This window comes from Phlebotomus papatasi, chromosome 2, assembly GCF_024763615.1.
Source record: "Phlebotomus papatasi isolate M1 chromosome 2, Ppap_2.1, whole genome shotgun sequence".
Classification (NCBI taxonomy): Eukaryota; Metazoa; Arthropoda; class Insecta; order Diptera; family Psychodidae; genus Phlebotomus; species Phlebotomus papatasi.
Genome location: NC_077223.1, coordinates 48,547,477 through 48,568,050, shown reverse-complemented (window position 1 = coordinate 48,568,050; position 20,574 = coordinate 48,547,477). Strand labels below are relative to the sequence as shown.

Genomic DNA, 20,574 nt, shown 5'->3' with positions numbered 1-20,574 from the left:
GTATTGCTGTTATTTTGCCACTCGTCTGTGGGCAAGTTGAATGTGGAAAGAGATTAAGGGTGTCTTGTTTTTGTTACTGTACGAAAATTAGGGTGCATTAAAAGTTGTAAGTTGTTTTTTTTTTCAACAGCAAGAAAATGAATTTGAAACATGATGTTTTCGTTCTATTTAAGTGGTCGTCACAATAAAAAAAATACAGAGTTGATATTCATATTTTAGATAGACCAGAAAATGTTCTTTTTTATATATAGATTTTGTAAATATGAATAAATAATCTTTTATCAAAACTGTCCCTCAAGTTTCAACTCGAAACTGTACCCTCTGAACATACAAGAGCAACCCACAAAGTGAACATTTTGCTAGAGATGCTTTTGTGTGGAGAGGTACTTTGAGTGTGAATCTTTCACAATTTGTAGAGCAAAGAGCAAAATTGGCGCAAAACAGGGGGATATGATATGTTCCCTAAACCACAATCCTCCAGCTCAATTTAAATGCCAAAACGCTGCGGAGAAAGGGTTCTCATACTATGAAATTTATTTGCAAAATGCAGGGAGCAGCGATAAGGATAGTGCTGCCGGCGATTTGAACCTCAGCGATGGTCCATGCGAGAATGGGATGTGCCTCACAATGGACCCAGATAACATATCACTCGTCTCTAGTCAACACAATATGTATCAATGTGAGTAGATTCAAATTATCTACCAATTACCATAAAATGAGTTAATTATTCAATGTGTGCTTCTGACATCTGTACGAATTCCTCTGCTATACGAATCATTAAAATCATTTAAATTAAGGAGATTGATATTATAATTGAAATTATACATATATGCATATTAACCAAGTATCATTCCGTTCTTCATTTAGAAGTTACGGAGAAATTGAATATTGATGGTTACTGAATAAGAAAGATAAATATGAAAAATATAGCGAAACTCTCGATAAAAATCAAATTTTGTTGGTAGAGAGAATAGGCAATTCAGAACTCAATAAATTATATTCATGGCAAATATAGAGGAAGTTGGAGGAAAATGTGACAAAACAAATATATTATGGTTTTATGAGCTTAGCAGATTTGAGATATTTCTAATCAGCATATTCTTATCGCCAATTTATCTACAAATTCGCTAGTAACTATCTTCCCGAAACTCAAAAAGAAATGGTATTTTTTAAAAGCTGGTTTTATGCGCATTTAAAAAAAAATTGAAGCAAATACTATGTCAGAGATAGGGTCATTTTGATATTTTGATTTTTCTTACTGACTCCCCTTTAGAGAAGGTTAGAAAGGCATACTGGTGACAAGAGAGCCGAGTTAATGTAGCCTTTAATACAGATTTTTGATAGGGGAGACTGGGGCAAAAAGTCACAAATCGAAAAATTCAAAATTCAATATCTTCCATGGTAAAAAAGATGGCGGCTCAATTTTTTTTCTAGATAGCCTCCATAGATCTTCTTCAATGTCGTAAGTTTCTTAAAATTCGAAGAAGAAATTTAGAAAATAAAAAATATCGAAATTTTTAGCCCTATTTTTGAAATATTTTCCTTGCAGAAGATATCAATTATTACCTACTTATTTTCAAAAATTGATGCACTGGTGAATATTTTCAAATGATTTGGATTTTTTTGAATACGAATCCGCGATCTATTTTAGAATTTCACAAAAGTTCTTTTCTCCACAAATCCTTTTATTAAAAATTGCCACTTGGGGTAAAAAGTAACAAAAGGTATAATGCAAAAAGTAACAAAAAGAGAAGCAATTTCAGATGTCTCACGGCGAAAAGAAACATCATTATCATGTCTCGCCGCTTGTTGTTTGTATTGGTCAAACGATTTGCAGTCTTTTGCGTGTTTTTTTTTTCTAAAATAGCTTGAAAAGCGCTTTTCTCGATTTCTCATTTTTCTCGCAGAGAAAACGGTGTTTTACAAAGGTGTAGATGAATAAATTTTCTATGAAAATTTGTCCTCTAGGTATTTTTTCAAATTTGTGGAAGCCCGTAATGAAGCGAATCAAAATATGATAATACCCTATGTCTGGTACTATTTGTCCCAGCATTTTTGAGAATAGTCACAAAATTACCTTTTAGAAAACGGCTCGATAAACGTATTTCCTTACAAAATATAGGAAAATTACTTTCACAGAGTTGTAGAGCGGTAAATTTCCTATAAAACTGCGCTAATTAGAAATTTTTGAAGCGGTCGAGTAGCTTGTAAAAAAATAAAATGTCCGTTTTGCAACTTTTTGCCCCAGTCTCCCCTACTATTTAGTTTAAATGACCATGCTTGATTTAAAAAAGTAATGGTGAGCAAATAAGTTTTGGAAAAATTTTAAACTGACAATGGATTCTGACATAGCGGTACTAAATTATTTTGGGAACACTTCGTCAGTTAAATCAGCATTTGTCGTAACTTCCTTTTGACAACTTTTCAGGAAACGAAATTTTCAGTTCAGCATTATTTTTCTTAAAAATGAGTCCCGAATGCGATACTTTTGAGTCAAAATAATAAAACTGGCACTAATAAACTGTAAGTTAACTCGAGAAACACAATATGATTTTATCGTAACTTCCATCGTTTATAAAGCCGTAAATTCCAATGTATGGAGATCTTGGAAGTTACGCCAATTTTCAAAAATGCATTATATCATTTTCAGTAACTCTAGTGATAAAAAGCGCCTTTATTTGACTAAATTAATCAATTAAACTCTTATCCCTGTCCCTAAAAGCCTTTATTTCATAAAATTTTATTGAATAAATTATGTGCGCCGTGTCGCTTGTTTTGTTTTGAATTAATGACAGTTGGGCAGGGATTTTTTCTTACTTTTTTCTCACAAATATTGAATTAAAATGATTTAATGTTGCATTATTCGCACAGCCTTTGGATATTTGGAAGAATTTGTGAACGTTTTGTTGAGAAATATTACATTTTGCAAACGAGCAAAAGAAGTTACGGCAAATGTTGATTAGAGAAAATTTTGTATGAAAATTTGTCGTAACTTCCCCAAAAATGGAAATTACGACAAATTCTGATAATTTTCAATAATTAAGGGCACTTACAACAATGTTTGTTTAAAATAATTTTTAATGGGCTTATAAAAGTTTCTTTTTCTCAAGTGAGTTTATTAAACAAAATTACGCTGATTCTATATATGTATTTATCACAAAATCGCAAAAATGAAGTTACGACAAATGCTGATTTAACTGACGACTTATTAAATTTAGAAAATACTTTAAAAACAAAGCTCAAAATTACAATATTTGTTTATTTTCCAAATTTATTACACAAACTTCTTTAAATCTTGAAGGTTCAGGAGAATCTCAAAGGACATGACGTTCCTTTTTATTACAAAACAAGGTTATTAAAAAACAAGGTTAACCAGGAGCCATAAGAAATTGTAAAGAATCTCAGCTAGAAAGTCCAACCAAATTCAAGTTTTTTCCTAAATTGAATAAAATATACTTTGGGTTCATTTAGAATTTTATTTTGATTAAAATGTTTTCTATTTTGATAATTTAGTTTTTAAAATAATTGAAGCCTTTATTAAAATCGCATGATTTTCGCGAATTTTATAAAAAGAAAAATAATTAACTAATATCTTACGAATAATGAAACAGCCATAAATAATTTGTTTTTTGGTTTTGTTAACTCCTTACTTTTGCTAAGTTCTGGAGTTTTATTAGAGAAATTGTTTTATTGAAAATATCTTTTTTTTATTACAGTGTTTGTTTCAATATTTAGGTGCTATTTAGACTTGAAAATAACATGTATTACTGGGAAATTTTATACTTAACTAGGTTCTGCCGCACATGGTATTTGATTAAACATAAGTTTTTATGTATAGGGAAAACTGGGGCACCACCAAACACGGGGTACCACCAAACACTAATTTTTATTTTTAAACTACTTGGACTATCTTTACCATTTCTTCCGTGGACAAGCATTTCTAAATGCCTATAAATTTCTATAAGTCTGGTCTTCCGAAGTTGAATATCTGATTAAAAAATCGCAGTGTTTGGTGCTACCCCGTGTTTGGTGTTGCCCCAGTTTCCTCTAAGTTATGACGTGAGTTTTTTTTTGTAATTTATAGAGTCCTAATAAGAAGAATATGTTACCAATTTGCTGTGTTAATTTCAGTAATTAATGAGAATTGTTATTTTTTATTGTTGGATGGTAGATGGGACCCCTGTGAAGGAGCGCAGTCCGACATTGTCACCACTGAACTCGAGTGCTTTCTCACGTTCTGTCGACAACACAGATACGACTGTGGGTAGTCGTTCTGTGGAGCAATTGGGTGCTTCTTTGGATGGTGATGGAAGTACATTTTTGGGCAGACGATTAACGGGAAAGAGTACAGGAACATTGGGACGATCTGGTCGTGGCAGCACATGGGGCAGCATTTCAAAAGTATTTGCCCGATCTCGACAACGAGCTCGGAATGCTTCACAAGATGCTGACAATTCAACTGTGTCAGAATGTGGCTGGAGTCCTTTGACAGAGGAAGGCTATGCGGAGAAGCTGCGTCTGCTGCGAGAAGCATCAGCAGCTCCAATGGAGCGTTGGAGGGCGTCACAAGTATTGGCATGGTTGGAAGTTGCTCTTGGAATGCCACAGTACAGTGTAAGATGTTCGGAAAATGTGAAAAGTGGAAAGGTGTTGCTTGAGTTATCTGATGCAGAGTTGGAAGCAGGTTTGGGCCTCAGTCATCCTATGCACAGGAAGAAATTGAGGCTGGCAATTGAAGAACAACGGCGACCGGACCTAGTACGGTATCCTACTATTGGTCAACTAGGGCACACGTGAGTTTAAAGATCATAAAATTTATTACTCCTTCCGTTCCGAAATAAGTCGTACGTTTGGGAAAAATTCTTGTACCGAAATAAGTCATACGATTGTGAAAAAACTGGGATTAAGGGAAAGTTTGTTGGTAAATTATCTCTTGTGAAGAACTATTGATAATGTTCAGCACTAAAATTTGGAGTCCAGTCTTTATGATAAGTTAAGGAACGAATGTATTAAAAATGTCTTATTTTTTCCGTTTTATTTTCAATCTAAATTAAGTGCAAAGTGGTGAGAGATAGAGACTTGGGACCTTCGGGGGACCCCCCCCCCATAAGTTGACTCTGGGACCATTAATATGTCCCTACTTTTTCCCCCTCCCCTCACCTTTCTCTGAAAAAATCGCACGACATGTTTTCGACCAATCCCTGTAGCCGATCGGCCGCAAAGATTCACTGTAACAGAAAATTCCCTGGAATTTATCTTCTATTTTTCCGCGAGAGTTTCCGTGGAAATAAACGCTAATATTCCGCTTGGAATTCTGCGGAGTTATCAGCTTTATTTCGCGTGGATTTCCTGAAAAAAAAGTCCGAGGAATTTTCTTGCAACATGTCTGAGAGCATTCCCTGGAAATTGATTCAAAATTACCTTTGAATATTCCGAGTATATTTTCTGATATCTTTCCGACCAAGACTCCATGGAAGTAAGCGCGAAAATTCTGCATTTATTTTTTGCCCTAACGCTATAATTCTTGCGAGCTAGACATACTCAAATAAACGATATGGTAGCAATATTTTCAATTCAAAAGTAGAACAATTGAGTGTTCGTCTGATAGATGAACACTCTCCAAGTTCTAAGCTGCCAATTGGCACTGATCGTCCATATTTGTGGATGTTTTTTTTCTGGAAATTCTCTATGAAAGTTCCACGAAATTTTTAATTAATTTTTGAAATTATTTTGAAGAAAAATATATTTAAAAATCCACTTGAAAAGTCGTGGAATTCCGCAATATTAAACCACGGAAGCCTCTAAGGCCGTTGCATGGAAATTTCGTGGAAATAAAGAGGATTTTTCCAAATTTTTAAAGGGCTGACTGCCGATTATACGCTAATAATCCATAGGAAAAGCCGTGGAAATATTCGTCGGAGAAAAGTCCATGGAAACTCTAAACTTCTTATTAGACGGTCCTATACAGAGTTTCACAAACGTCCATGGAACGCTAGGAAGAAATTTAGCGTCAAAATCCAACTCGGAAGCTTACGCCGATTTTGAGCGGTAAAATCCAGGGAATTCCACGCGGATTTTTAGCGGTAAAATCAGCGGACATGGCAGATAAGGCTGATGGAAATCCAATGGAATCACTGCCGCCGTTGGCTATAGGGATACCAAGAAACATGGTTTCTTGGTAAATCTGAACTGAAAATTTCGTCTCATAAAAAGTTGTAAAAGGAAGTTACGACAAATGCTGACTTAACTGGTGACATATCTTCGTGTTTCAGGCAATTTCTGAGAAATGAAAATACGCTGTTTGGCCGTCTGTCCATTTAATGATCTAATCCTGTCCAGCTGCCGATAGCTCTAGAGACCAAACGGTTAGAGATACAGACTTGGGATCTTTGAAGCCTCCCCTATAAATTGACACAGAACCATTAACAGGTCGTTCATTTCCCTCCCCCATGTTTCTTTACGATTGCTCCAAAACGGGCCATGCGACTTCTTTAATTTTTTTTAATGTTTTACAGGTTGCCTAGACTGATATTCGCCCATGTACGAAAATATCGTTGATTTATTCTTAATAAACGTTTTTCATGGTTAAAGGAAAAAATGACTCTAAAGAGCGTATTTCTCAATCAAATGCGGTCATGTTTGGGCTCGTTGGGAAGGTCTTAAAATTTATGACATATCTAAACAAATTCTAAGCGATTATGGATCAGTAAGAAATCAGTTAAAAATCTTTAATTTTTTTTGAATATAAATAGAATTAGGGTAAATGTGCCAAATTTCGGCATAGTTGCATGCAAGCGCCAAAGTCTCAAGTTTGAAATGTAATATTTTTAATACAAATTGATTTTTTTATTCCTTTTTCTTATGGAGCATTGTTTGGAACCTTCTAGCCTGTTTATCGTCTTTATTTACTTTAAAATCATTCTTAATACATCTTAAAATGAATAAAAATGTAAACATAGCTTTGGTCTCCTATTTCGGTCACATTCATTCTCATAGTCCCTTGCCCTTCGGGAATTCTTCCAATGTCTTTTTCACGTCTTCTCGTTTGTCAAAGCTAATTTTTTTGTTATTCTTTAGCATTGTATAATCTCTAGAGTATGTATCAACTAAAAATTTATGGAAATTCGAGGAACAAAAAAGGTGGCCGGAATTGCAAGCTGGCCGGAATTTGGCACACTTACCCTACTACTAAGGTATTTTTAGAGTGATTTATAAATCGGTTCAAATCGGTTGTGAACCGGTAGGCAGTAAATGATACAAAGGTACTTTTGAGACTGTATCTAAGTCACAAGCTCGAGCATTTCGCAAAGCCTAGGACGCTTTGACAACCCTTTTTCGTTATATCCAAAAAGGGCTATTTATGTTTATTCCCTTTAAAATTGTTGGAATTCAAAAATAAATCTGCATTGATTTCCAATCTTAACACTTTCGTAAAGCCCATTGTTGATAAATTTACCGCGTTAAAGGTACTTTCACCTTTCGCGATAGCTTATTGGATTAGTTGTTCATCTGTTCGCGGAGAGAATCCATACAAATTGGCAAATGACCAATTCCGTTCAGCAATTGCATCGATTTGCGTGTTGAAATTGTGAATGTGGGATCATGAAGACTTTTTTATCGTCACCCACAGGATTTTAAAGGATTTTCTTATAATGGCAAAATGCTTTCAGAGTATTGATTTAAATATGTCGAAGAGACATGCACTTGAAGAGAACGTTTAGTGAGAGCTCTTTTAGCATCTCAAAAGCTCTCAGAATATTAAAAGTAGTTCTCGCATTTTGCCATTTTCATTAAAATTTGTAAGCACGAGTGGATTTCGGCGAATGCAATTATGCAAGAATTTTCAGAGTGGATGACAGGTTTTCTCATTTCATCTTCTTGATATCCTTCAGATGGGTGGCTTCAGAATGGCTCCCGGATATTGGATTACCACAGTATGCAGAGTCCTTTATGCACTCACTGGTGGATGCTCGGATGTTAGACACGTTATCTAAGAAGGAACTAGAAAAGATGTTGGGTGTTACGAGGAAGTTTCATCAGGCTAGCATTGTTCATGGTATCCATGTTCTTCGGATCATCAAGTATGATCGGCAGGAGTTAGCTATGCGACGTTTGCAGTCTGAGAGTCTAGACTCAGATCCAATTGTGTGGACCAATCAAAGATTTATTCGATGGGTCAGATCTATTGACCTTGCTGAGTATGCAGACAATCTTAAAGGTGTGTTTTGCAAAATTCGTTCTTATTTACTGAGACAGATTTTTAATTTTTAAATCACTGTTCTATTCTGTGTTTCAGACAGTGGAGTTCATGGAGGTCTTGTGATTCTGGAACCTTCCTTTTCTGGGGAAACAATGGCCACAGCCCTTGGAATTCCACCTTCAAAGAATATCATCCGGCGTCACTTGACGGCTGAATTTGACGCTCTTGTCCTACCAGCAAGGTAAGAGAAATCCTGAAAATTCCCTCAATTTCACATCTCACAAGTCACAATGCAGAGAATGGAGGAAGTTATGGAGAGAAAGAGAGGAAATTGGGTTGGAAAAAAAACTTCATCCTCACACATATTCCCTCATGCATTTGTTGTTATTTCCCCCCCTAAAAACAGGTATGTTCTGTTCTGTGATGTGGATGATTCTCTTTCGGATGGTGCACGGGGCGGAAGCGGATTGCCCAGTGAGAAGAAGTTCAAGTAGAGGAAGTTTTTGCGGGTTTAATTGAAAGCCCAACGACCAATTTTCTATTAATACAAAGAAATTCATTTATTGGAGTTAATACAAAAATTGATTTATTTATTATTTTAGAGGGTGAAACATTATTCACATCACGACACGAAAAACATAACACATTATCAAAATGTCTCTTTCCTTGAGCCAGAAGAAAAAAGAAGGAAAAAAGAATCCTCAAACCATTTTTCCATCCACTTACCGTACTTCATCGAGACGTTTTCTTTCCTATCCTTGGTCTGCCCCATTGTTCACAATTGTTCATGAAGAAGAATGCTATTTGCTCATTAAAATTTGCTTTACTTGTTCTTCTCTGCATTTTCACGCCACTTTAATTGCCTCTCTCTCTCTTCCCACAATTTAGTAAATTAATGGTTAGCGCAAACTTCATCAAATGATCGCACATTTTGTCAAATGTTTGTTCTTTGCCCATCACCACAAATCCGTAAAAAAAACACTGTCTTTTATTTTGGCGGTCAATGAATGATGAAGAAAAATGAAGGAAAATGTGTGCAGGAGTGAGAATAGGATAGGTAAAGGATAAATCTGAAGATATTTCTTTACTTTCTCCACTTTCTCTCTCCAAAATAAATGGAAGAACAGCCTGTCACTGCAGAATTTAATTAAAATCTTTCTCTTCCGTTTTGTTGCTGAAAAAAAAACACGAATAAAAAACCTCACGCAGGAAAAAGTCCATCAAATGTAAGCTTTAATGTAATCCTTGGGCAAAAAATGCATGATTTTTCCTCAGCAATGTTGTAGTTGTACGTTCTTTGTCCCTTGCTCTTCAAGAAACCCACCATGCAATTAGAATGAAATAAACCGGCGAGAAGTTTCGTGTTTGCCAAATAAAGAACATAATTCCTCACAAGCACATTTTTTCCTTGAATGTTTTCTTCTTCAATTTTTCATTTTACCTTCTGCCTTACCTAATTTTTGGCGAATGTGTTAGGATTTCTGCCTTCATTTGTCTCCTTCAGGTGTTAGGTACAAGAAAAAAGCGTTATAGTGGACTTCGAAAAACGAAAAAGTGAGATAAATTGGAAAATTAGCCATAAACACATGCCACAATTTTTCACAAGATAGGTCAAAGACTTTGTGATTGAAAAATGATGAGAAAATCAATGATTCTCCAAACTTGTTTTTATCAAGAATTCCTTCGGAGTGATGCAGATAGTTATACATTTTTACTGAAATATTGGGTTACAAATACGATATTGATGTACGAAAATAATTAAATAACTTATTTTCTTCGGTTTACAATCATTTATAAAACTAAAAGCTCTGTTATTATTGCTCGAATTTCACAGAGGGAACAACCAATAGGGTAAAGTGATACAAGTTGGACATATAGTGTTACAAGTTGGACAGGGATTTTTTCTTGATAAACACAGTACTAATTTTTTTAAGCACAAAGAACCAAATTATAAAACTAAATACAAATAAAAATGAAGTACTAAATTTATCAAAAAAGCCCTGTCTAACTTGTACCATTGTCCATCTTGTACCACTTTACCCTACACTGAGAGAAATCCGAAAAAGTTAAAATAACATTCCGGAAATGTTTATTTTACCCTGCAGTATTTATCCGAAATCGGTGTAAATATTATGCTTTTTAGGTGTATTAGGGGTTAAACTTACCCTTTAATTCACTAATGGCCCTTTTTTAAATTATAATTAAAAACTATAATTTAAATTAAAATAAATTATAATTTTATTTTATCAATTATTTAATTTAAATTAAATTAAATTAATTTTTTAAATTAAATTATAATTAAAAAACCAATAAAAGCCCAATATTGAAAATTTTGCAAATACTCGTTAGGTGCATTAAGGGCAATCTTAAACAGAAACTAATGCTGAATTTTGAAATTTCAGATAGGAAGGAAAAGAAAACAATTAAAATGATTAAAAGGTGAAAGAAGAAAAAATAAAAGCATTTCTTCATGGTATATTTCTTTTATGTCCTCCACACACTAGAGAAATTTATGTCCATATTGAAGCAAATTGCCTACATTGAGAAAAAAAGGGAGTCCGATTAACTTTTTTTCCTCATAATTTTAACACTTTATAAGTGTAATAATAATATCAACATTTTTTAATGTTAATTTTACACCTTTTTAATGGTAAAATTAACATGAAAAAGGGTAACATAAAAACCTAATACACCTAAAAAGCATAATATTTACACTGATTTCGGATCAATAGTGCAGGGTAAAATAAACATTTCCGGAATTTATTTTAACTTTTTCGGATTTCTCTCAGCGTATGTTTGTGTAGAGAAAACTGTCAAATATGGACATAAATCTCTTTAGTGTGTAGAGGGCATTACCTAACTCAAACAGTGAGTAAATCTCGAGATTCAAAATTGGATTCTGTTTAAAATTAAAATTTTAACTTGTCAGTATGCTTTTTCTTCTTATTATTTTTTTTACGGATATTTATTGTTATTAATTTTATTCATCAATATAAATATTCATCCAAATAAAGTGTAAAAGTGAAACCTTTTGCAGAGCAAAAAGAAGCTTTACCATTTTTTTTTTAAAAGTATTTTTATGTAGTAACTAAAAACAGCTTTGTACTTTTAAATTATGATAGACGACAAAATTAATGCTATGTAGGTAAATTATTTAGATTAGAAGTTAGTGAATAATAGACATAAGAGGATATTAAATTTTATCTGAAAATTACATCTGATGCAGGTGACTGGCCTCCGAGGGTGACTCTGCACCCCTGCTGTTCGTAAACTTTTCTTTAATTCTGGGGTTTAAAAATGGTCTTCACAGATCCGATCTACCACTCATCCTTAAATGCTTGAAGGAAATTCAGTGCTTGAAGTCAAATTCATCCTTAAATGCTAGAGTTAAAGAAAAGCTTACGGAGTACGGATAGCAGGGGGGGGGGGCAAAAGCCACCCCCTAAGGCCAAAGTCACCCGCATGTACGGTAGTTGTTTTTGATAATTAGACTAAGAATTTGGCCAAGGTTCATAAGTCAAAAACCGAAAGAGAGGTTAAACTATGATCGGAATGGACCGCAACTTAGGATTGTCGAGTGTAAAAACTGAGAACCAATTTTTGAAATTCTCACTTGCACCCGCGAGCTCTTTAGTGGCCGAGAGAAATTGACTCACACACCCCGGAAATTCTTGAGTACGTGCAACAAGTACTTTATGTTACAAAGAAGTCGTTACAGAAGAATTTGAATCTGCGGGGTGTGCGAGTCAATTTCTTTCGGCCACTAAAGAGCTCACGGGTGCGAGTTAGAGTTTCAAAAATTAGCCCTCTGTTTATGACCAACTTGCATATAAGAAAAGGACAGTGTATCTGGTGGGAGGCAGTCGCTGGAGAGCTCTGCAGATTGCTATTCTCCTAACCGGTCCCTGTCTAAACAAACACCCCCGTCAAATAATTTCGTCAGATATCTTTAAGATTTCTGCTGAAAATATCTACACCTTTGTAAATGCCGAGAAATCTGTAGATATTCCTACGAATTTTATTTGGCTTGGGATAAAATTCATCAGAATTTTTTGCAGATTTTCTGACGAATCCTAGTGCATATTCTGACGAATTTCTGTGGATATTTTGCCGATTTTCTGTGGATTTTTATCTACATTCCAGACTTTCCAGACAGCTGTGTCTTGATTGAATATGAAAGATTGAATATTTTTCACTGAAGTTTGCAAAATTCAATAGAGCTATTCTTGGTGATATCACAGTATTTATATAAAATAAAGAATTCTGCGACGCCGTGTTATAAGTAGAGAATAGTGAAGTGAAAACTTTAAGCAGAGTGTCGACCTAAATTACGTATTTTTGTACCATTCCATGGGCGATTTTTAAGAAATTAGTATTTTTGCTCGCATTTTTTTACTTATCCAAAATGTGTACTCGGTATAATGCTTGTTAACCAGAGCATACCATTTTCTTTATAACTTCTACAGATTCTTCATAAATCAACAATATTTTTGTCAAGTAATGGAGGTTATGCAGATTTTCTAGGGAGAAATTCTGCCGAGAATCTGCAGATTTTCGGCAGAATTTCTGCAGAAAATCTACAGATTTTCTCTGAATGTACTAGAATATGCCGTTAAAATTCAAAAAACCTCCGAGTAAAATCGGTAGGTAGAGCAATGATTTCCCGTCAAATCATTGCTCTACCTGCCGATTTTACTCGGAGTTTTTTTTTTGAATTTTAACGGTATATTCTAGTACATTCAGAGAAAATCTGCATAACCTCCATTACTTCACAAAAATATTGTTGATTTATGAAGAAACTGTAGAAGTTATAAAGAAAATTGTATGCTCTGCTTAACAAGCATTACCGAGTACACATTTTAGATAAGTATAAAAACTGCGAGCAAAAATACTAATTTCTTAAAAATCGCCAATCGAATGATACAAAAACACGAAATTTTGGTCGACACTCTGTTTAAATTTTTCACTTCACTATTCTCTACTTATAACACGGCGTCGCAGAATTCTTTATTTTATATAAACACCGTGATATCACAAAAAATAACTCTATTGAATTTTGCAAACTTCAGTGAAAAATTTTTCCATCTCTTCTGACACATCTTGTCTGGAAAGTCTGGAATGTAGAAAAAATCTACAGAAAATCGGCAGAATATCTACAGAAATTCGTCAGAGATTCGTCAGAAAATCTGCCGAAATATTCTGACGAATTTTGTCCCAAGCCCAAATAAAGTTCGTAAGAATATCTACAGATATTATCTGCAGATATTCTGTAGAGGTGTAGATTTTCTCTACAGAAATCTTAAAGATATCTGCAGATATTATTTGACGGGTTGATGGGCCTCAAAAAATGGGTGTCCAAATGTAACATAATGTGTAGAGGATGCAACCAAACTGAGGACACGGTCACTCACGGCGTTATCACACTTGCACATTAAAATTTTAATGTGATTTACATTAATTGTCGCTTTTGAGCGTCCAAATATGTTATTTGTGTCTTTGAGTCACTTAATATTTGGGATTTTTCTATTTATTGATAAAGAAGAGGACTTGGCCTGCAAAAATAAGTTTAAATTTACCTAAAGTATAAATATTTTTCACATTAAAAAATTAAAGAGAAAATCGTATTAATTTTTCGCATTAATGCTATAAATCAATTTATATCAAATTTTGCGGGCCAAGTCTACCTTTTTATCAACAAATAGATCAAATTTTGAATATAAAATGATTCAAACACACAAATTACACATTTGGACTCTCACCAGCGACAATTAATGTGAATCATATTAAAATTTTAATGTGGAAGTGTGATAACACAGTAAGTGTGCGACTACCCCAAGTTAATGTAACATCAGACGGGTGTTGCTGGGTAAAACGGTGCTGTCTGATGAAGACTTATCAAGATTAAAAACGCCCTGTTTCATGGAGTTTATCCGAAAAACGGGCTGGCTTGAACCATCGTGCCCTTAGCAGGGGTTAATTTAATATGGGATGCATAATGGACCCAAAAGGAGGCCTGGGTGCAGCGGTTCCGCGAGGAACCGCTCCCACTATAATCTAATCTAACCTATGAACGATGTGCGGTAAGGCGTTATAGCCACTTGTGTATGTTCATTGGGAGTAGTGAAGTTGTCTTGCAAATTTTAGAGAAAAAAAAAATCACGATATTAATACTACAATATTAGTACTTGAGTGAGGCTTATTGCAATGCGAAAAATTTTGGCAAAAAAATGTTTTCATCTCTAAAATGATAGAATACCCTTGACACATCTCGAAGGAGCTTATCACCGTGTTTGCTTTTCTTAACGATTTAATTGTGAATAAAATACAGGATAAATTAATCTTGAAAAAATTATTAAACTATAGATTTTTTTAAAGAGAGTAGAAAAGAGAGCAAAAAATCTATAGTATAAATTTATTATGTTATTTCTTGAAAAAGTGGTACTGTAGAAAAGAAAGAAAAATCAATAAGATGTATGCTATCAAAGAAATCAATTTTCAAGTATTTTCCATAGTTTTACTGTTCTTCAAATGAGCTATTTTCACGTTTCTCTCACTTTTTTTTTAAAGCATCTTGTAACAGAAATATAGGATAGCTATTTATATTTTCATACAAGATTCATAATCTAGAATTTTTGAACGGGCAATACATAACTGAATTGAGATTGTCGTTGTGCTTTTCTAAGCCTTTTACATCTCTCTCTTTCTCTGTTGTATTGTTTTTTTTTTTACAAATATTTTGTTGATTTGATAAATGTGTTGTGTTTTCGCTCGACTTTCTATAGAGCCACGCTGGGCCAAGGTATACGTAGTGGTGGACAAATTATACCCATTACTGGATCTGGAGGATTGCACCACCATGGAACGATTGACAGAAAAACATCCGGGAGTCTAAGGGTGAGTTTACGTTTGATTAGTCTTTCATTTCACTATTTTTCATTCTTCAGTCCTTCCTGTTCCTTATTTCACCTCAAAACATTCAATTATTCCCATTCGATAACCCAAGTCCTCAAGGGGAACGTTTTGAGCACCAATGCAGAAAAGGTAAATCTTGGGAGCTTTTATTGGCAACTAAAAGAACCGCTATATTATACGTAAAAAGCTAAATACCTCTCAGAAAAAAACAATTCATTTTTATTGCATGTGATTGCCATTTTATCCACTTAATTAATTTTATGTCATCCCTCAATGCACCACATTTAAATTAATTGATTTAATGTTGATCAATTGAGTGTTAGATTTTCTGTGCTTTCGTGGGTGAATCTCTTTGTTTCACCATTTTGTGCAACAAATCTTTCAATATCTAACTGTATCAACTGTATACTGAAAGTTGCCGAATTTTAGAATAATTTACTATCAAATGAAATATCCGAAATTGAAATTTTCCCAAAAAAGAAAACCACAAATCCTTCTTGAATCCTAAAATCCATTTTTTATACGCATTTTCTATAAAAAAGGAAAACAAATGCAACTGGTGCTATTGATTAGAATTTTCTCACAAAACCACATCTCACACAATTTCAAACTTCATTTACGATTAACTGATAAAAACGAAATGCTTACAAGAATCGAAAACAAAATGCAAAATTGAATTCGAAGCATCAAAATCATCACGAAAATATGTAAATACTGTGAAATAGATAATCAATTTTGTAATTAATTTTAGTGGTAGGTAAATAGCTCAAATGAAAAAAAAATGAAATCCTAATTTATCCAACAACAATCCTTCACCGAGAGATCATTGAGACTCAGAATCCATTGAATGGGCAGTAATTGTGTTTTTCCATCTTGCAAAATGCGCCAAATGTTCAATAAATTAGTTTGCCACATGGCGAGGATCACAGGTAAGATACCAATGAGGATTTCAATTCTTATAATAAAAGCATAAAATTAATGTTTTGTCGCATGAACAGAGTTCCCTATCGAAAGTGTTCGGTTTCACGAAGACTCGTCCTGAGAAGCTGTTTAATCCAACATCACCAACAAACTCTTATAGCAGCGAAGATTATGCCACGGTGGGCTCCTTTTTTTCACCTCCACCCACTCAACACCCACCTCAACCACCCACAACAACTCCACCACCTTCTCTGCCCAGTCATCGTGTGAGTGCTCCTCCAACTGAAACGGCGCCCATCGGATGCACTCTCCCGCGGCAGCATCGTCGTGTGAAGAGCATAAGTGACATTGACGTTATCGCGGCTGGGCCCGTATAGCGCCCAAGAAGTGGGATTTTCCCTCCTGCAACAGGAGGGTATTCTCCCAGAAAGAGCCCTAAGCTATAATAATACCAGTCAATCCCAATCATTTGTTTAAAATTTCAGTATAAATTCCCCATTATGCCCAGCGCACAATAACTTTTGTTTGTAAACATGTTTTCTAAATTTTCTAGAAGAGTGAGTGAGATGACTAGATCTAGATCTCACTCACTCTCATTGAAATGTCAAAAACATGTTTACTAAACAAAAGTTATTGTGCGTTGGGCATTATGCCCAACGCACAATAACTTTTGTTTGTAAACATGTTTTTAAAATTTCCTATAAGAGTGAGCGGGATGACTAATGCCCAGCGCACAATAACATTTATTTTGTAAACATGTTTTTGACATTTCAATGAGAGTGAGTGAGATCTAGATCTAGTTATCTCACTCACACTTATAGAAAATTTTGAAAACATGTTTAGAAACAAAAGTGATGTTTCTAAACACGTTCATGTTTCTAAAGTGATGCGTTGGGCATAAGATAGGTTTCATTCACTCTCACAGAAAAGTCGAAAACATGTTTACAAAACAAAAGTTATTGTGCGCTGGGCATTATATTCTCGTACACTTAAAAAAGTTATCAACTTTGGGACGAATTTTGCAAATTTTGCAATAGAATTTTAAATGCACATAAGTACATATACATACAGTCTGTTTTTAATAAATTTTTTAATTAATTGAATTTTCTAAAAAGACAAATTTTATGAATATATTATACTAGAAGTATTCACATAATTTTGATCAATATTTCAATTTGTTGAAAAGAACCACTTCAAAAGAACCACTGTCCACTGCACATATTAATATACTTTTGAATACGATAAATTCTCCCATTTCAATGACTTTAGAGTACCATTCAGCGTTGCAGAATTTTCTAGACAAGTCCAAATATAAAATAAACATTAGGCACGGCAGAGTTTTTTGTCAAATGAAGCATTCCTAAGTGTTTTTTTGTGAATAATGACAATGAACCGTGTAGCATAAAATAAGTTTTTATGCATCGTTCAATAGACAACTCTTGGGTAATACACAATAATAATTAATTTATCTTTATCCAATCAAAACTAAAATGCAGAGAAAAACAAATTGAGGGAAATACCACAGGTTTTAGTTTGAATTTTTTAAATTTATAAATCGTGATAAAACTTTTATTAATTTTAAGTACGATTTATTTGATTTTAAACTAAATTTATAAAGAAAATTTTTCTTGTAACTTTTTTTCAAACAATGAGTTGTGCAAGGAAATTTTTTGTGTAAAACTTTTTTTCAATATACTCACTTTTTATTGAGATGTACGAGATCTAGGGCAAATGTCCTAATTCAAAACCATTTCCAGACGCTTTAACTTTGACAGAAGATTCAACATATTAAGTTCATATTTTTTCTGAAGAGAATTACATAAATTTGCTCCTTGACTTTTCTAGAATGTTACTGTTTAGTGAAAATTCTTTAGATATAATTTGAAAACTTCTTAAATACAAGAAAAATACGCGAGTGTAAAAACCTTCTATTGGAAACATATTAATCCAAATGGAGACAAGAGAAAGTTTCTAATTGGAGACAAACAGTGTAAGTGAAACCGCGGCGAAAGGCTTCCAAAACCTTGTTGAGTTGCTCCTGAGTGCAGGATTTGTTCTTATTCCTGTTTTTTTTCCTTTCCCAACTAAAACAATAAGAAAATCTCTCCAAAAGAATCATATTTCCGGGGTTTCCTATTGAAGCATTTGCAGACACTTCAGAAAAACCCTTTTTGTTCACAAAATAGGTAATTATTTCATTTGAAAACGTCACGTACCATTAACAATAAAGATTAACACTTAATTTAACAAAAATTAGCCAGAAATATGACATAAATGTTAAACAAAACGAATAAACAACAGTCACCTCATTGTGTTTTTCATTGGAAAACATGGTCGATCGATGAAAAATTCGATGGTGAAAAGGTACACTTTTAATTTTTCTGAGAAATTAACAAATTAAAATTTGTGAATATGAATGGATTTTCACTTTATTTGGAGCAAAATTAACTAAATAATGAAACTGAGGTATAGAAAATATATAAATATAGTAATTAAGTACTGTATTTAGCATAAAAACAGTGACGTTTCCATTTGGAATAGCGAAAAATTTCCATTTGGAGCAGGTTCTGAATTAGCTTAATTTACCCTATGTACTTAAGAGTTTGGATTAAATAATTACTGCTCGAACTCTACGGAGAGAGCAGTATATATAATCCCTCGATTTTTTCACCACCCCCAAATTTCCACCTTCCACCCCCCGGAGACCTCTTTTCTTAACAAATCTTCACGTTTCAGACGATTTCTGAGAAATGTCACGCTGTTTGTCCGTCTGTCCGTCCGGCTGTCATCAGCTCTAGAGGCCAAACGGTTGGAGATAGAGACTTCGGACCTTCGGATGACCCCCCCATAAGTTGACCCAAAGATCGTTAACATGCCCCTCTTTTTCCCCCCACCTTTCCCCTTCCCCTCCAAAATCATGTTTTTTGGGATTGCTCGAAAACGCGTCGTGCGTTTTTTTCATTTTTGGATATGTTTTAGATATTATCCAGGGGGTGGATTATGTAAGTAAGTGAACCCGGTGAATGATTCACTTGACAGATCAAAGTAAACATTTCACTAGTGAATCACTAAAATGCGATTATGAAGGCGGTGAACGATTCGCTTCACTCAGTTTTTTTAGGTTAGGTTTTTCACCATCATTTGATGAGGTGAAACTGGAAGTGAATGCAATTTTCAGGACGAAAAATACATTGTAGAACCGGTAGTAAGGTTTTCTCACATAACCAGTATATAATGTGACTCGAAATCATTGAGTTTATAAAGCATTTAACGCAAAAAAATTGTCAAAATATAATTTATCGAAACACTGTTTTCGTGACACGTATAGAGTATTCACTTCCGGACAAATCGAAAAGATTGACAAAATATCTCACTCACGTTAACAGACGCTGCTCTCAGGTTTGTACACATTTTGTATTATTTTAACGCCAATTTCGCTCCATTTTTGCTAAAATATCGCGGAAAACTTAGAAAATTTGTGAAAATTATATGACCACTGAACAAAAACAATGAATTTTGACGTCTTCGAATTCACTCTAGCAGTTTTTCACCGCAACTGATTCACTCACTCATTCATTATCACTATTCTAGCAGTTGCGAACGCGAGCGGTGAATCGTTCACTTGTGAACGTTTCACCAGTGAACGTTCACGATTTTTACGAGGCGAAAATTTCGTTCATATACGAAAATACCGTTGAATCATTCCTAATAACGGTTTTTCAAGGTCAAAGGTTAAAAAGACACTAGAGAGCACATTTATCAAGCGAATGGGCTCATGTTTGGGGTCGTTGGAAAGGTCTTGGAATTTTCGACAAAACTATACCGGTTCCAATCGGTTTTGAATTGATAATGAACCGGTTCATAACCGATAAAAAATTTTTATCTGAAAATCAATCCTATTACCTTTAAAACTATTTTGTGGGGGGGGGATCTTTTGAAAGATTTATGAATCGGTTGAGAACCGGTAAACGGTAAATGATGCGAAAGTACTTTTGCGGCATAGCATCTAAGTCACGATTTCGAGCATTTCGCAAAGCTTGGGACACTTTGCCACCCCTTTTTCTTATTATGTTGAAAAATAATGTAAAGAAAATACAGTAGACTCTCGCTCAATCGGCTCTTTCTCAATCAAGCGAAAAATTTTGTTGATAATTTTCACGTTTAATTATGAAGCTAATTTGCTCAAATTCGCTGTAGTTCTTCCTATTTTATCGTGATTCTTTATAATTGAACGCTTTTTCTGGAATTTTAAAAGGCTTTGACGCCCAAATCTATCGATAAACCGGATGACATTTCGCCCAAATGCCCATTTGAGAGAGAGTCTACTGTATGCTGTTTTTCAGTCTGAGTGACCCATACAAAACCCCTTAAATAGGTCATAAAGTTTGGTCAAATGAGTCTTGGCAAAAAAAAAAATTCAGCTGTCCCACTTTCTCCTGCATTTCCTAAACTTTTTGATAAATAGAATTTCCTCTCTTGTTATCTCAATAATAACTGAATTAAAGTGAGAGAATTTTTACACAGAAAATATTCCATGTGCA

At 34.2% G+C, this 20,574-nt stretch overlaps 1 protein-coding gene across 3 annotated transcripts in view; it reads left to right on the top strand.

The window, feature by feature from the left end:
* Positions 1-16,567, top strand: part of LOC129801421 (kazrin) — a 34,058-nt gene extending 17,491 nt beyond the window's left edge. The window contains exons 7-13 of one of the 3 annotated variants that reach the window (XM_055846434.1): positions 551-679; positions 4,172-4,793; positions 7,893-8,218; positions 8,297-8,441; positions 14,983-15,094; positions 16,018-16,041; positions 16,111-16,567. In XM_055846434.1, the coding sequence (XP_055702409.1) occupies positions 551-679; positions 4,172-4,793; positions 7,893-8,218; positions 8,297-8,441; positions 14,983-15,094; positions 16,018-16,041; positions 16,111-16,410 (1,658 nt within the window). In that variant the 3' untranslated portion in view covers positions 16,411-16,567. Of the gene's footprint in view, positions 1-550; positions 680-4,171; positions 4,794-7,892; positions 8,219-8,296; positions 8,442-8,606; positions 8,963-9,409; positions 9,427-14,982; positions 15,095-16,017; positions 16,042-16,110 lie in introns of those variants that run through there. The other 2 variants (XM_055846436.1, XM_055846435.1) reach the window with 2 other exon arrangements.
* Positions 16,568-20,574: the final 4,007 nt, after the last annotated feature.